The sequence below is a fragment of the Crotalus tigris genome, unplaced genomic scaffold (assembly GCF_016545835.1).
Source record: "Crotalus tigris isolate CLP2741 ecotype Arizona unplaced genomic scaffold, ASM1654583v1 scf7180000017560.2302168, whole genome shotgun sequence".
NCBI classification, from domain to species: domain Eukaryota; kingdom Metazoa; phylum Chordata; class Lepidosauria; order Squamata; family Viperidae; genus Crotalus; species Crotalus tigris.
Window position 1 is genome coordinate 1,698,522 of NW_024096474.1, and position 18,871 is coordinate 1,717,392.

Consider the following 18,871-nt stretch of genomic DNA (forward strand, 5'->3'; position numbering starts at 1 on the left):
GATGATTCTTCTTCCAAGATCTGGCGATGCCTGGTGATCTCCCTGCTAGTTGCTTTAGGTTTTTTGGAGGACTGCACTTTGGCCTTCAACACATTTTTCCCAACCGCCTCAGTAGAGGCTTTGTGTTTCTTTTGGCAGGGGGCTCGGTAGTGTCCTGTAAGGGCAGATGGAAGGAGTTGTCTGCCATAGTAATAGGCAAACTCCTTTCTGTCTTTTTCTTTTCTTAAAGGGAAATTGCTAACTATCACTATCCTATCTGAGACCTAATGATCCAACATGTGAGACAACAGGCCTTTGAGGGATCAATCCAGTGGTGAAGCGCCCCCCTCAAGCGCTGTGAATAACCACTGAAATGAGGCACCTCTCTCAAGAAATCCAATCAGAGGATGGCTAGAACCCAGATGAGGGATGGTGGTGGTGGGGGGGTGTCAATGAATGAGGCAATGCGTCCTTATGGGGATGAGCTTGCCCTCCCCAGGCTCAGTTGAAAGATAGAGAATCAAGATCACAAAATGGTGGCCGTAAACAAAATGGCGGCCGTGACTAAAGCATACTAAAAATAACCAACAAAGGCCTCTGAGACTGAAGAAAGAGTCTAGCTGAGGCCCCTGTGCATTGAGGTCAGCACCTTCGCAATTGAGCCCTAGTTCCTAAAGGAAGCTCCGGGGTTCCTCTGGAAGGCACGGTGTGTTCCTGACCTGCCGGTAAGTCTCCTCTCACCTCAACGTTTTCGCGCCGATCAGCTGGCTGGTGGTGCCGCAGATCTTCCTAATTGCTCTCCTTGGTTAGTCTAGAGGCCATGCTGCCTCAAAGGCAGCCTGATGTGCCCGGCTGAGGATCGAGGTCTTAGGCAGCGCGTCAGTCAGGGAAGCGAGCTGATGCCTCCAAATGAAGTTAAAGGCACTGCGCTGATCAGCTGGTTGGCGGTGCCGTGGAGCCTCTCAATTTCTTGTTTCGGCCCACCTCAGACAGGAGAGGCCACATCGACTCACAGGCAGCCTGGCTCGGCCATCTTGAGAGGTGAGGCTTTAAGGCTGCGCGCCGGTCAGGGGAGCGAGCTGATGCCTCCGAAGGGAATTTAAGCACACGACGAGTCGTGTGAAGTTAGGCAGGTCAAATTGGGCAGGCAGTAGCCTGCGGAAAGATCTAGGTAGGATCTTCCTGATCAAGAAGTTCAAACGATATTACTTCTACTAATGAATGGATTAATGTCCAGAAAGAAAGGATGAAAAACTAGGGATGTATACCTGTCTTAATCCTTCTGCTCTTGGAAGCTGAAAAAAAAAACGCGTCTGTAGAGCAAAATACTATGTCTAAAACTGGGGTGCTATTGCACAGCAGAGGCATATCTACACCAGACTTAGTCTTATTGGAGCAAGAAGATTAAGACAACCCATTTGTGGATTCTCCATCCAATCATGCTGGAGAATGTGGGTCACATAGCAAGACCATCTCCCTAAATACGAGTCATATGATCAAAGAATAGTTAAAGCACAAGAAAGTTAATGTTTTGGAACCTTCAAGTTATAGTCCTGACTTTAATCCTATAGAAATGTTGTGGAAGGACCTGAAGTGGGTAGTTCATGCGAGAAAGTACACCAACATCCCTGAGTTAAAAGTAAGGAAGAATGGGCTAATGTTCCTCCAAGTCGATGTGTAGGACTGATCAACAGTTTTAAGGAATGTTTAGTTGCAGTTATTGCTGCCCAAGGGGGACACAACAGTTACTGAAAGCAAAGGTTCACATACTTTTACCATACACAAATGTGTAGCTTTGGATATTTTTTCTTAATAAATAAATGAAGAAGTAGAATGTTTTGACTCATTTGTTTTAATTGAATTATTTTGATCTACTTCTGGGACTTGTGTGGAGAACAGTTCACATTTTAGGTTATACTTACACTGAAATACTGAACATTTAAAAAGGTTCACAAACTTCAGCATCAGTTCATTCTTTTGACTATGGAGTGTACAATATTTTAGTTGCAGCTTATTGTTTTCTATAAATGTCTTTAAAACTAGTGCCTGCTAGATACCATTACATTCCACATTTTTTTCTAAGTGGACAGCACCAATTTGCAGCTGACATTATTCCCATCTCCTCGGCCTACAGTAGATGCAAATAAGTCATTTTAACTTATAAACAGTTGTACAAAAATGGAAGTCCTGACAAAGTCTCTTCTAATTTTCTGTAACCTTCTTGCTATCCCTGGTCAACATTTTAAAACTCACCTTAATTGTACCCTGACTGTTAGCAGCAATCAACACATTGGACTCCTGCAAAAGAAGAAGAAATATCAGACATTATGCTGCAGGCAGTAACCAAGTAAATTGGGTACTGTTTGCCTTAACAATCAGATATGGTTGATTCCAGTGTTCAAGAGACATGTAGAATTTGACATAATGTTTGAGAAGTTGTGCCTGTAACACTACCAGTCAGGGACATGATACTTCAAACCATCTGTCAAACATGATCTGTGAACATGGGAAATAAGTGAGAAATTCAAATTCAAAGGTGCTTCAATTGAACTTCATCACTGACTATTGGAACAAACTAAACAGGCAACTTTTATTATGTAACAAAATGGAAAATGATTGAATTTAACCATAATTTTGTAATTTATGTACTAATAAAACTGGCTGCAACCTTTAATTGGTGTATCATAGGATAAAACTTTTGTCAACAAAGGTACCTCAAACAAGCAAACTTTCAGAATGCCTGGACCTAATAGCCCAGAGACACTTAGGTGAAATGGGCAGTATAAAAATTTGATAAACAAACAAATAAATTACTCCCTCCGGGAAGTTGTGCTGTTTCTGTGCTTCCAGGCTACAATTGAAAATCCTCGTTTTCACCATTCTGTGACAGTTTACCAACCACTCATACAATCCCTTGTTCTCTGCTTCCCCCACCCAACAGTATGCTTGCAGGGAAGGGAGGGAGGAAGGGAAAGGAGGGAGAACAGGGAAGAATCCCCTTGCATTGTTCCTGTCTCACCTCACCCTGCCTTACACTCTCCCTGTGCATCTTCCCCTGTGGTATGGCGGCACTTCTTGCACATCCCCACAAACCTATCCATATGCACCTTCTCTGATTCATGTAGCACCTCAGGGCAGCCACATACATCTTTCCCAACCCATGCCACCACCACCCAACATATGTGCTACTTCTCATACACTCTTCCTGACCTGCATGGCATTCTTTGCATATTCTGACACACCCTTCCTGATCCCAACCTCATACACCTCTCACTTCCTGCCTCACATGCCTGCTGGCCTTGAACTTGCAACTTCTTGCTGTCAAGAAGTTGAAGTTGCCTCATTTCCACAGCTTTTTTTGCCTGCCTGTGCTCATTTTATTTCTGTTTAGGTGAAGAAATATTTCTGAAAGGAATTAGAATTAGAATAATAGAGTTGGAAGGTATCTTGTAGGTCATCTAGTCCAACCTCCCGCCCAAAACGAAACAAAGACCAAATAAAGACCCTGGATTGTCTAGTGCAGTGTTTCTCAACCTTGACAATTTTAAGGCTGGCTGTGGAATTCTGGGAGTTGAAGTCCACATGCCTTAAAATTGTCAAGGTTGAGAAACACTGGTCTAGTGGTTTCCAACATGCTAACTGATCCCTTATTAGCTTTGTCAGTTTGTTTATGCTCAGCACAACAATTCAACCTCCTATGTTGAAGCTCTCCAAAAGTTAAAAAAACCTGGTTTATAGAATACCCAAATTCTCTATCACTGGAAGACAGAAAATATTTGGAGGGAAAAGCACAAATTACACCAAATATAAAACAAATAGCAAGAAGCAATAAAAGTGTTCAAGTATTTAAAGCAAATCCTTTGGTTTAATAGGATAGGTACCCTAAACAAGGAAATTGCAAGTTAAAATAATAATTGTAATACCTATAACAGTGCATGTTAAGGGCATGGTTTCCTGATTATATTAATATTGACAATTATATTATTTTTGTGTGTATGTAAGTATGTATGTATGTACGTATGTATTGTGTTTGGTTTTAATTGATTTTATGATTGTTTACCACTCAGAGTCATTTATTTGAGATTGGCAGCTGTAGAAATTGAATGAATGAATGATCACGGCATATCTATTAAATCAAAGACAAAAGTGAAATCAACCAATTGCTACATAAAGTTGTTTTCTGAATCCATTAATGTTCTGTTGAATTAAGACCTTCAGAGTGACAGTGATTTATGCGCTCTGGCTTTTATGAAATCCTACCTGCTCCAGATGTATAAAAACTTGTTGCTTCTTCCTAGTCCTCCAGTTTATTCAGAAGATAATAGGATAAAGTTTGGAGTATGTCCAAAAAGGCTGGAAGGTATTGCCTGCCATCTTTTTAAAAATTGGGACATATAATCCTTTCAATTTTCAATTATTAGCTCTAACATGTTTTGTCTATTTCTTCAAGAGTGTTTAGTCAGAATAGGGACTCACCAATGGAGATTCTGCTTATATACCTCTGGGGATATCATATATTCTCCAGGGACTTTTCAAGGGCCAATGCTATCATTACTTGCATTCTAGTTTAAAGATAGGTGACCACTTTGGTAATGTACTGAGTTCTATGTGAGCTGTTGTGAGTAAAGTGTTATATAGTACATATGCATGCTATTAGTCACCAATTTCTGGAATTTTTCTCTCATTTTTTTTTTGCAGGTGGGAATATTTATTAAGCTACTATTGCATTTTAATAATTATTTATATTGGAATTAAAACTGGACTAATAGCTGGATTAGAGGGTTATATTTACCCTTCCTAACTCTACTTTGAATATTTCTTTAAGTTTGTCATGGAAACCTATAGTCATGATCAAGCCATCCTTTTTTTATATTGATTCTTTTGAGATGTCATACAATGATCACCTGAGTGTAGTACACATGATTGATTATGCTGAAAATTAGATACATATTTCAGTTGAGCTGCAATATGATGTCTCTTTGATTTAGCATCTGCTAGCTTTTTAATAAAGCGGTAATTTTCTCACTGAAGTTAGAACTTCATCTAAAGTGATGTTTAAGTTGAGTAATACCATCTGGTGTACATCATCTCTCAGGAAGAGAACCCCTGTATAACAAAAGAGTCAGAAAGAGGGCTAGATAGAATTTATCTGCTCTGTTATGACTGTCAAAAGAACTAACCTGAGGAAAATATGTAGGTGTAATCAAGAATAATCAATACTGCTGCTTTAGAAATGTATAGTGCCTATTTGAGTCACCCAGATCAGTATCATGCAGATTATGTAGACCAAATCCAAAGGACAAATTCAATAATGAAAACCCCTGATTGTGTTTAGCATTTTATTCATGGAGGATCAAGGGAGCTACCACTTGTCTTCTTGTGTTTGTCATTCTGATGTAACTATTAACATCTTTATCAATTCTTCCAGGCAATAAAATGTCTGTGTTTGGTAGTGATTGTTCAATACTCTCAAAAAGTGTTTGCAGAGAGGACCAAAACTTAAACCACAGATTTAGATTCCTGCCAGCAAGGAAATAAACATTAGTAGAAAGAATTGACCCAAAAGATTTAATATCTACCTGGATTAGCTGGATATGACTGTAATAAGACCAGACTTCTCTGGTATAATGTTAGCTCAAATCAAAATTGATAGTCTATCACTTTTTTCATTCAAAACCAATTTCACTACTGGAAAGAAACATGAGGAGAAACCTGACAAGTAAGGGCAAGAAATATCCTGGCGCTATGTCTTATGCAGAAAAATAGTATCATTTTTTTCCAAGCAGTATTCAACTTAGATTTGTAAATTCCTTTCTTCCCTCATCCTGTCAATGACTGATATTGAACAAGGGCAGATCATATACACATCAGAGGTGGGAAAGCCTGGAAACCAAGAGGGCATTCCTAGAGATTCATCAGGGAAAGTGATAATTTTCAGAGTTCTCCCCTCCCACCCCCAAATTTTCTGGTGTTGGGAGATGTGCTAAAAGTGAAAAATGGGCACATTAAGCCCAAATATTAACACATCTATTTTGGATATTCTTATTTCCCTTGCTCCTACAAAAGCCACAAACTCATACTATCATGTTTGTAGAGTTTCTTGCAGAATTTCAGCAACGCTCTCTTGGAATGCTCTAAAAATGACAAAATGGGGGCTAAGAGGAGAATATATGACTTTAAAGTATAATATATTATAATACCAAATCCAAGAAAAGCAATTAACAGTGGCTAAAAATAAAATTAATTGGCAAATGAAAGCTATTAATTTCCTCTTTACAATATGCCAGACAATAGAGGAAGAAGAGCACATGAGGCAGAAGCAGTAAAGGAGGCCAAGTCAACGTTTGGCTTAAGACTGAACAAGAACACTGATGATCAAAACATATAGCAGCTTTGCCAAATGAATTTTATTTTATTCATTCAATTTATTTAGCTGCCGATCTCAACGTGTGACTCTGGCAGTCCGCAGTTAAAATAGCAAAAATCAAAACACATGTAATAAATAACCCTAACCAAAGCCAATAAAAAAATTAAATTTAAATCATATAAATTTTCTAAATAAATAAATAACATTAAAAACAAGTTAAAACAAACATAAAATAGAATAAGTGAGAGTACCAAGCAGCAGATTACAAACATTTCACAGGCTTCATATCTCCATGGGATCCCCAAACCTGATGGCAAAATCATGACTTCGGGATCTTCTAAAACAGGGCTTTTCAATCTTTTCACCCATTGTACCACTTTTAGGATACGGCAACATCCAAGTACCACCAGTCGCCTAGCAAGAGGTCAAAAACATGATGACCCCCCCCAAAGGGGGAAAAAGTGATAAAGTACAGGTAGTCCTCGACTTACAACAGTTCACTTAGTGACTGTTTGAAGTTACAATGGCACTGAAAAAAGTGCCCCCCAAGCCATAGCTGAGCAAGACACCTGCCTGCTCCCCCGGCAGCGCTCTTCCTCCTGTCCGAGGTTTTCATTGTTGTGACCATTTCTGTTGAGGATTGGAAGAGGGGGTGGGGTGGGTGTTTGGTTTTTATTCCCCCTGTCTGCTAGTTGGTTGCAACAGGTTTTGGTCATTTCACATGACCCTGGCACACTGTGACCATCATAAATATGAATCAGTTGCTAAGCATCTGAATGTAAATCACAAAACCCTGGAGATGCTGCAACATTCCAGCTGATCGGCACTTCTCCTGGGCTCAGCAGAAGCGCCAGGATCAGTGCTGCTTTCCAGCTGATTGGTGCTTCTTCTGGGCTCAACAGAAGCGCCAGGATCGGTGCTGAGCTCCAGCTGGAACCTGGCGCTGATCCTGATGCTTCCGCTGAGCCCTGACAGCCCTGCAGCTCGTCATCTCTCGCTCAGGCTTGTACAGTGCTGCCACCGGTTCAGCTCATTACCCTCCCCCGCTACTCTTCTAGGATGGTTGCGTACCACCTGTCAGGTGCCAATGTACCACAGGTGGTACCTGTACCACTGGTTGAAAAGCCTTGTTCTAAAAGGCCAGTTGGGGCGGGGACAATCTGACCTCAGGGAGATGACTCAGAAGGCAAGTGCCATGGCACAAAAGGCTATCATTCTGGATCCTAAAACTCTTTATTAGATGGGACCTATTACATGCTCCCTCTGTTGGATTTGATGGAATGGGCGGATGTAATCAAGAAATGGTACTCTCTGGCCATTGTTAGAATCATAGCAGACCAGAACCCTTATAAAAATTTCAAAGTCATGAGTCCAAATAATATACATAGAGAGAAATATGTTTAGAACCATATTATTTAATGCATGAAAATTAAAATTCTAAGAATTAGGAATTAGCTTTAGCAGGGTACAATACTTGATTGTTTCTTGACACTAGTGATGCTCCTTACTTTCTCTACCATAGATTTTAACTTTTCTGTATTGAATCCGAATCTCTTTAAAAAGTGATATGACTAAACTTTGAAAGTACAAGTCATTTTAATTGAAGCAAGTAGTTAAAAGTAACCAAGCAACTAAAAACTTTTTAATTGCTTGACAAGCCTGAAGTTAATACTGCATATAGGTAGATTTGATACTATCATTATCAGACAGGCTATCCCCCTTTCTGTATAATATTTTGTTCAATCTTTCTTTTAATTCATACTGTTATCCACACCATGATTAATATCCTACTTCTCTAAGTCTGAGAATATTTACCCAGGAAAAATTATCCATTTTCAGATTTTTAAAATGTTCTTATATTTGCAACTACTTAAAATGAAATTGAACCCCAGGTTTTTCAGATTATTGCAGTGATCTTCCTCAAAACAACTTACAACACAGAACAGTAATCCTCTAAATTATCTTTATAAATGCTTAGCATTTCAACTTTTGCATTCATGTCCCTGTGCTGAAAGCTACAAGTGGAAATCCAGCCAAAAATATTTCTGAAAAGAGAATGAAGTTTTAGCACAACAGAACTCCAATCCATCATATATTTTAACCTTGAAGCTTGTTGACAAGCAATAAATTGTCAAAGATTGCAAAACAGAACCAACCAACAAGAACATCAATATATTCCACATAAGTGGAATTATTTTTGCTTTTTGAAATTTGTTTAATGACATTCACTGAATAAAAGTTCTTTATACAATAAATTTCGCATATTTATTACGGTGCAAAAAGTCTTGATATTTCTAATGAAGTTGACAATAATATCACACAATTATTAAATAGAGTATTATTGCTGAAGGACATAAGGAAGTGATTTTTGTCAAATCTTTTTCTAATCCTAATATGAATTCTGTGGGTCACATTATATTGCTGAAAAAAAATCATTCTAAAAGAGATTTATTTTTCTGTATTGTGGGATTACCACATAAAGAATATGCGACAAGTCATTTTTAAATAAAATTAAATGTAAATGTAAGATTTTAGATAGTTAGATATAATCTGATAAAGTTCCTTTAATGTCCCAGTAATGTATTTTTGATTCAAGAAGTAACGGTTCATTATATAAAAAGGTTATCATTACCAAACTCAATCATTGTATTCCATTTTGCAAACATAAGGTTGTAGTCCATCTCCAGGACATTTCCAGTCAATTGTATATTTTAATAAAATAAATTTAATTTTAATTAAAATATGCCTTATTTAGAACAAACTTAAAGAGATGAAAAATAAATTGAAGAAAGAAAAAAAATGTGGGGAACAGATTCAGGGGGAATATTAAGATCAACAAATGTAGAACAATTTTGATTGTAAAAAGTAAGAATTATGGATCTTCAAAAGATAATCCACTAGTTTATGAATTTTATTCTGAAAAACAATCTATGCATTTAGACACTGAGGCTATATTAACACTCTCATATTAAGAATTCTGTGACTAACTCCGTTTCAGAATCCAACTCTATTAAAACATTATAAATTCTCTTTATATGGGCTCGAGTTTGATCTTTAATCTGTTTTACCAAATTCATGTCCTCTAAAGTAATACCAACCTTTTGATCTAAACTCCACCTAACTAACAATTGATTATACTGAAACCAAGAGTGTACAATATTTTCTTGCTTCAACTCAACTAAAGATTTTAATTGCTAATCCTTCCCTACCAAACTAAGTAATTCCTTATAAGAAATCCTATCCAAATTCACATCCCTAGATACCCCCTCTATCGCGTGTCCAGGAATCCCCCAAATTGGAATTTTATAGTTTAACTCATAATAATACTGCTTCCAGACACGCAATAAAGCGTTTCTTAAAATATGAGATTTAAAAACCTGATCTACTTTTTTATTATAAATTAAATATGCATGCCATCCATATAATAAATCCCATCCCTCAAGAAGGAGTATATTTTTGTTTGTTAAGTTAAGCCAATCACTGGACTTCCGGTGGTTCCAGCGACGACGAATGGCGGCGTTTTACAAAGCCGCCCGTTCCTGGTGCGTGTAAAAGCCGGGGGACTTTGACAATCAGCTGTCCCGCGGCTTGAATCTCCTCCCTGGGAAAAAGGGAGGAGGAGAGCTCTCAGGTAGAGGTAAGAGCTCCCCTGGTTTCCTGTTATTTTGGGGATCGGAGGGTAGAGCTCCCTCGGAGCCTGAGCAACTCCGCGTTCCAGGGAGACTTCATTCCGAAGCTTTTGGGATGAAGCAAGTTGCCGCTTCCACATCTGCTTTTTTTTTTCCAGCTGCTTGTGAGTATTTGAAAGCAGACGGAGCAGACCAGGAGAGACTGTGCTCAAGTTTGATGGTGCCTTTAACCTCAGCAAGTTTCCTCTTCCTCTTCTTTTGTTCACTTTCCCTTTAGAAGAAAGGGAAAGTGGAAAGTAAAATGGCGATCGTCTTTCTTGCCTGATTTGCATTACAAAGTTAAACTTGGATACAGATTAACTTTTTAAACACAGAAGTAAGAATTTGGTTTTTATTCTTTCTTCTTTTTTCTTCTCAATTTTTTTTCTAAGAATATTTAAAAGAACTGTGCCTTTTTTTTTTTCAATAAGAATCTTTCTTCTTGGAACTTTAGAAAATGGCTTCAAAACGTCTGCCTCCCGCCCCTAAGGTTCCTATTTCTTCTCCAATGCCTCAGCCTGCATCTCAGAAACCAAAATCACCTCCACCTTCTCCTCCTCCTCCTGCAATTTCTCTTAATGATTTACAAGATGCTTTAAAACAGCATGCCTTGGATATTAAGGAGGAGGTAAAAGATCTTATAATTGCAGAGAGGGCTAATACAGAAGAATTATTGGAGAAAAAGAACAAACAAGTAAGAGACCATATCCTTCTGGCCTTTCAGGGCTTAGCCCTGCACATAGAGAGGATTGATGACCAGATGGAAAAGATTACTGAAAATGCATCAAGGATGGAATTTAGAATGCAGGAGGTAGAGAACAAGATAGAAATTACACAGGATGAACAAATCATTTCACAATATAGGGAAATGGAACACGCATTGCGTATCAGAGGCCTGAGAGAGAACTCTCAGGAGGACTTAAAGATGCTTATTGTGAAAGATATTGCTCCTAATATTGGCTGGCGGCCTGAAATAATTGAGAAGGAGATAGAAAAAATTTTTAGAGTTAATTCACAGGTTGCTAGACAGAGAAATCTACCAAGAGATGTGGTTATTTATTTTTCCAGAAGATCTATCCGTAATGAAATTATACAGGCTTTTTACAAACAAAAGTTTCAAATTGCTGATCAAGATGTGATAATTTTAAAAGAGATACCTCCAAAAATTTTAAGAGCCAGAAAAGATTTTACTTTCTTGTCTGATGAGCTAAAACATCGTCAAATTCAGTTCAGATGGGAGATTCCAAGAGGAATAATAGTAAATTATGAAGGGATACGTCATAGATTAACTACTGTTTCCAAAGCAAGAGATTTTTATCAGTCTATCTTAAAAGCAAGATTGTCACCACCTCCACAAATAAGGATGACGGAAGAGTCTCTTATGGCAGGAGCCTCATCAATGATGGTTATGGAACAAGCTGCACAGAATTCTGATATAAAAGAGCAAAGGATGACACGAGCTGCCCATAAACGTAAAGAAAAAGAGCAGTTGCAGAAGAGTGGTGAAAGTTTGGTTGCTACAGAGCCTGTGGGAGGAGCAAGACCAAAAAGATCTTCGACAGCAGATTTGCAGGCTATGTTCCAGAGGCTCCAGGCCGGTGGAGATGGTCAGGTTCCTGACCTGGAATGTTAATGGCTTAAATGTGCCACAGAAACGAAGAAAGATATTCCATTATTTGAAACAACATAATAATGATTTGATATGTTTGCAGGAGACTCATATAACTTTAAAGGATTCTAAATTCTTGATGAATTCCCGTCTGGGCACACATTTTACTGCTCCAGCCCCTGGGAAAAAAGGGGGAGTGGTAATTTATGTGAAGAAAACTTTTTCAGCTAAACTAATTGAGGCTGACTCTGAAGGAAGATATCTTTTTGTGGAATTATTATTACAAGGCCGAAAGGTTCTTATTGTTGGACTATATGCTCCCAATCAACAACAGAAACAATTTTATAAGTTGCTGCATGGCAAGATATCTCTCAGTCCTAGAAGAGATCAACCCCGACTGCTCTTTAGAAGGCCAGATCCTGAAGTTGAAACTCAAGTTCTTTGGCCACCTAATGAGAAGGAAGGACTCTCTGGAGAAGAGCCTAATGTTGGGAAAGATTGAGGGCAATAGAAGAAGGGGACGACAGAGAATGAGATGGCTGGATGGAGTCACTGAAACAGTAGGTGTGAATTTAAATGGACTCCAGAAGATGGTAGAGGACAGGAAGACCTGGAGGAACATTGTCCATGGGGTCGCGACGGGTCGGACACGACTTCGCAATTAACAACAACAACAACAAGATATCTCAGTTGGATTATAAATCGGTAATTTTGATGGGTGACTGGAATGGGGTTCTAGACCCAATCATAGACAAAAGAAGTTCCTCTAAAACTTTTATTCAAACTAAACTACCTATGACTTTCTTTGATTTGAAGGAAGAACTGGAGCTTATTGATATTTGGCGAGAAAGGAATACAAGTGACAGAGACTTTACTTTTTATTCTGATAGACACCAGTCATTTTCAAGGAAAAGTGTAAAGAACATTTAAAGGACTTTTTTATTATAAATATGAATAAGGGAACATCGATGTCTATGGAGTGGGACGCTAATAAAGCATATATGAGGGGAATCCTGATTCAATTGAATAAAGTTTTTAGGGAAAAAGAGTTACAAAGACGTAGAGAAATAGAAGAAGAGATTAAATTAAAAGAACAAGAGTTGGTTCTTAATCCTACTGATAATAATTTAAAAGTATCCATAAAGATGCTTAAGGAACAATTTAACATGTTGATGGCAGATCAGGTGACTACCAATCTGTCATATATGAGACATAATACTTTTTGCAATGCGAATAAGCCTGGGAGGTGGTTGGCTTATCAGTTACGAAAGAAACAGAAAGTTAGAATCATAGAGAAAGTAAAATATAAAGGTACTGAGGTTTTTCAGCAAGATTTGATTAGAAAAAGCTTTTTGGACTTTTATACAAAATTATATTCAAGCGATAACGTAAGGGGTTTGGATATAGATAAATATTTACAATCAGTACATTTTCCTAGACTTTCAGAGGAACAACAAAATGGGATGAATAGTTTAATTACTGTGGAGGAAATTGGTTTAGCTATTAAGCAGTTAAAGGTTGGAAAGTCTCCTGGAACAAATGGACTGACTTCTAGGTATTATAAGATCTTATCTGAAGAAATGATAGAGCCATTAAAGGAACTTTTTAATAGTATTTTGTTGGGTATGCAAGTTCCTTCTTCTTGGAAAAGAGCCTTTATATCACTGATTCCGAAGGAAGATCAGGATCTTACAGAGCCTAAGAATTATAGGCCAATTTCATTATTGAATGTTGATTATAAGATCTTTACAAAAATTTTGGCTAATAGACTAATGCAGGTTATGAAAGACTTGATTTATAGTGATCAAGCAGGATTTATAACAGGGAGATATATGAAACATAATGTTAGACAAATTATTAATTTAATTGAATACTTGGATAAGAATAATCAGATTCCTGTGGCATTTATCTTTTTGGACGCTGAAAAAGCTTTTGATCAATTGGACTGGCAATTTTTATTTTCTTTGGTAGAGAAAATGAATTTTGGGGATAATTTTTTACATGCACTTAAAGCTATATATCAGCAGCAATCTGCACAAATTGTTGTAAATGGGGGATTGACTGAGAATTTTAATATTCAAAAAGGGACAAGACAAGGATGTCCATTATCCCCATTGTTATTTGTTTTAACATTGGAAATTTTATTGATTCAGATTTGGGAATCAAAGTTAATTAAGGGTGTAAAGATAAGGAAGAATGAGTATAAATTGCGGGCATTTGCGGATGATTTGGTTTTAATTTTGGAACAGCCGAATCAGGCGATTGATGGTTTATTAGAACTTATAACACAGTATGGGAATGTTTCTGGTTTTAAAGTTAATAATTATAAGACTAAGATATTATCTAAGAATATGTCAGTTAAAGATAGGGAAAGTTTGATTAAAGCCACAGGTTTTCAGATGGTAAAAAAGGTTAAATATTTGGGAGTATATCTAACTGCTTCAAATGGAAAATTGTATAAGAACAATTATGAACCACTATGGGCAAAAGTCCAAAAGGATTTAAGAGATTGGAAAAAATTGCAATTGTCATTGTTGGGGAGAATTTCAGCTGTAAAAATGAATGTTCTACCAAAGTTTCTTTTTTTGTTTCAGATGATACCTATTCTTAAAAAAGAGGCAAATTTGGAGGAATGGCAAAAGGGTATCAATAATTTTATATGGGCCGGGAAGAAACCAAGGGTTAAATTTAAGATATTACAGGATGCTCGAGAAAGAGGGGGACTTAAGGCACCTAATTTGAAATTATATTATGATGCAGCCGCCCTAACTTGGTTAAGTGATTGGCTTAATTTAACAAATATGGATATTCTTTTTCTGGAAGGTTGGGATTTAATATATGGTTGGCATGCATATTTAATTTTTAATAAGAAAGTTGATCGGACTTTTAAATCACATATTTTGAGGAATGCCTTACTTCGTGTTTGGAAGAAGTATTATTATAGATTAAATTATAAAATACCTATCTGGGGGATTCCCAGACATGCAATTGAGGGAACTTCTAAGGAGACAAATTTTGACAAAATCTCGTATAAAGAATTGTTAATTTGCTCTGGTTCGAACTGGCATTTGAAATCCCTAGACGTATTAAGGCAGCAAACAGAGATTAAAAACCAAGGTCCGGCTCATATAAAAAGAATATATAATGTTTTATTAGAGTTAGATTCGGAAACAGAATTGGTTAAAGACTGTATGATTAAATGGGCTCAGAATATACAGGAGCCGATCTCATTGGATTTATGGGAGACAATTTGGATAAGAAATGTTAAATTTACACAAGCTCAAAATTTGAGAGAAAATTTTTATAAAATGTTTTATAGATGGCATTTAGATCCTAAAAAATTATCTTGTATGTATTCCAATATACAGCCCAAATGTTGGAGATGTGGCAATAATGATGCGACATACTTTCATATTTGGTGGAATTGTAAAAAAGTAAAGGCTTTTTGGATTATGATTTGGTGGAACATTCAAAAGATTTTTAGAAAAAAGATAAAGTTTACTCCTCAACTATTTTTACTTGGTATTTTTGTTGACTTAAATGAAAAAGAAACTACTTTGATGTTGAATTTATTAACTGCAGCAAGGTTACTAGTAGGTTTATATTGGAAGAAAGATTCCTTGCCTACTTTAGAAGAATGGATATTTAAAGTATCTACTTTTGCAGAAATGGCAAAAATTTCTGCTTATTTAAAGGATCATACACAAGAAAGATATATTACTGTATGGGGAAGGTGGATAGATTATATTCAGAAAAAGTATGGAATTAAAAAGTTTCATTTATTTTATGAGTGAATATTAAATATTATAGAGAATTGTTTTATAGGTTATGGAGTTAAAGGTTAATTATGATATTTTTTTTCTTCTCTTTTTTTTCTTTTTTCTTAATTATTATAATTTTTTTCTTATTATTAACCCTGTATTCTGCTCTGGGAAGTGAAGGGAGGGGGGTTGGGGGTGGGAAGGAGGGTAAGGGGGGGGGGTTTCTACTTTAAAATTTTATTGTATTTTTATAAATGATTGTATGTTTTAAAAAATAAAAAAAAATTAATAAAAAAAAGTTAAGCCAATCACTAATCAATGTTAAAGCCACCGCATCATAATACAATTTTAAATTAGGTGCCTTAAGACCTCCTCTTTCCCATGCATCTTGTATAATCTTAAACTTAACTCTTGGTTTTTTCCCTGCCCAAATAAACTTGTTAATACCCTTCTACCATTCCTCCAAGGACTATTCACAAGAAAGATATATCTCGGTTTGGAAAAGATGGATAGATTATATTCAGAATAAATATGAGACTAAAAGGTATTATTTAGCGTATGAGTAAATTTTAGATTATTATTAATAGTTTTAATATGGTAGAATTTATATTAGTTTTATGGTTTAATTATATTATTATTTTTGTATTTAATTTGTTAATATTTATTTTGAAAAGGAGTTAAATTATGCTATGGATATGATAGTTTGTATAATTGGGTAATGTTAGTTAGATTATGATTGTTTATTTGTAACCCTGAAATCAATTCTGGAAAGTGGGGGAGGGGGAAGGGGGGGAGGGATTTGGGGTATATATTGTATAAAATCTTTAAAACTTTTAATAAAAAAAGAATTCTGTGACTAACATATGCAGACACTTTTGTTAAAAACTTTATTGCATGTAATGTCTTTTTATTACCAGTTTGATATGTCTATCTGCACTGAAAATTTTAAAAGAAGTTATCTCCTATATCTGTACTGATTTAGTTTCACAAGGCTTTTTTGCCTTAATTTATCGATGCTTATAAAACAGTTACTGGAGGAGCCTATTTTGGACTTGAATCTTTGAAAATATAATTGCATTCATCATTTACAGTATTTTCTCCTGTGCAAGTCTCTTCTAATGCTTGATAAATAATATAAACCAAACTTATTTTAAGTCTCTAACATACCTAAATTCAGTTAATTTATTAGTAGATTAGAAATTTTAAATAAATAAATAAATAAGGATGACTGAAAGAAGAAAAAGTAGAAGTCCTCTAAGAAAAATATTAAAAGACAGATTTATCTCCCAACACAACAAAAGGAGAGTAGATGTGGATGCTGCTTGGGACACAGTAAAAAGGATAATGTTACAGAATGCCAGAGTAGCATGTAGAGTTATAATAACAAGAAATATTTAAAAGCATATTTGGTGAAGTGATGACATGAGAAAAGCTGTGGGTGAGAAAATAAAATAAGAAAATGCTACAAAAATGAAGATGAAAAGAATACTATAGCTGAATACCATTCCAGGAGGCAGAGAAGGTATAGAGGACTGCAATGATACAGGGATTTCCTTGCCCTATAAAGGAAACTGGGATGGTTGGTGTGGAGAAAAGACTTGGGAAAACATAACTATGTTCAGATAAAGAGAAGCTATAAGGAAGATAGTCAAGAACTATTTTCAGAATAGAACAGAAACTAGAACAAGGTATAAGAGGTAGAAGTTGCAACTACCTCGCTTTCATTTAAAAGGAAAAATGAACAATTTCTGTTGGGAAGATCTGTACAACCCTAAAGCAACCTATCTATAGAGGTTGTGGGTTGTCTATCTCTAGAGATTTTAAGAAAAACATTGAAAGCTACTTCTGGAGAATCATTTAATTAGCTTCCTACATACTGCAGAATTGGGCTAGATGATTTTTATGGCTCCTTTGAACTCTACAATTCTATGATTTTATAAACTGTATTGTGAGAAAAAAAGTTACAAAGAATGTATCCAAAGAGAGCAAAGAATGATTAAGAGTAAAAAGACATAAAATGTAGAGTGATTTTTATAGAAATAAAAAGGGAAAAAGGGAAAAGAAAAATAGAAACAAAAAAAAGATACAAAGAGGTAGCTTCAGATCTTCTTTACAGTAGTTATATGTACAATCATAAATTTAGCCCTTACACTATGGTAGCAACAGAACTTTTTCCTATACTGTCTCATCATCAAAACCATAAATCATAAGTTCATTTCTCTGTTTTATTAATAAGTCCATAAGATAATTCCAGTCAGCAATACATGAAGATATTGTCTTTTCTTTGATCAAAGAGTTTAACAGAAATCAGTTTAGCCATCTTAGCAAGTGCCATCATCTTCACCAGCCATTCCTCCATTAGTGAGTAGTAGAATAGTAAAATAGAGCTGGAAGGTATCTTGGAGGTCTTCTAGTCCAGCCCCCTGCTTAAGCAAAAGCTATATCAGTGGTGGCGAACCTATGGCACGGGTGGCAGAGGCGGCACTCAGAGCCCTCTCTGTGGGCATGCGCACTGTCACTCCGGTCCTAGGCCTTCATCTGGGTTTTATAAAACCTTTTCACTTTAGGCCTTCGCCGCCATGTGCAAAAAAAAAGTTCAATCAATCAGTCAATTTCAACTTCTCGCTGGAAAAAAAAAGATCTTGCAAAGTTGGAATTGATTGATTGAACCTTTTAGTCCCATCCAGACTATTACCACTGCAGCCACGCCCACCCAATGGGCCACACCCAGCCAATGGGCCACACCCACCCGGCACCTGACGATGCATAAGTGGGTTTTGGGTTGCATTTTGGGCACTCGGTCTCTAAAAGGTTTGCCATCACTGACCTATACCATATCTCAGACAAATGGCTGTCTAGCCTCTTCTTAAAGATCTCCATTGATGGAGCACTCACAATTTCTGGAAGCAAGCTGTTCCATGGTTAATTGTCCTCATTGTCAGGAAGTTTCTCCTTAATTTCAGATTGCTTCTCTCTTTGATCACTTTCCAACCATTGTTTCTCATCCTTCTCTCTGGTGCTTTGGAGAATAATTTGATCCCCTCTTCTTTGTGGCAGCCTCTCAAGTACTGGAATATTATGTCTCCTCTATTTCTTCTTTTCTTTAGACTAGCCAAACCCAAGTCCCACAGCTGTTCTTTCTATGTTTTAGTCTCCAAGCTCTTCTCTAAATTTTTTCCAAATTCTCAATATCTTTTTTGTGATATGGTGACCAAAATTGGCTGCAGTATTCCAGGTGTGATCTTACTAGGGTTTTATAAAGCGGTACTAATACTTTGCGTGATCTTGATTCTATGCCTCTGTTTATATAACCCAGAATTGTATTAGTTTTTTTGGTTGCTGCTGCACACTGCTGGCTCATAGTCAAGTGATCGTGCACTAAGATTCCAAAGTCCCTCTCACAGTTACTGTTTTTGAGCCAGGTCTCGCCCAATCTGTGCTTATACCTTTGATTTTTCCTGCCTAAATGTAAAACTTTACTTTTCTC

At 36.6% G+C, this 18,871-nt stretch overlaps 1 protein-coding gene across 3 annotated transcripts in view; it reads right to left on the reverse strand.

Annotated features, from left to right (window-relative positions):
- COP1 (COP1 E3 ubiquitin ligase) overlaps positions 1–18,871 on the reverse strand; it is a 171,340-nt gene that overhangs the window by 13,867 nt on the left and 138,602 nt on the right. For all 3 annotated transcript variants that reach the window (XM_039348666.1, XM_039348656.1, XM_039348649.1), the window contains exon 19: positions 2,233–2,277. In XM_039348666.1, the coding sequence (XP_039204600.1) occupies positions 2,233–2,277 (45 nt within the window). The remainder of the gene's footprint in view (positions 1–2,232; positions 2,278–18,871) is intronic.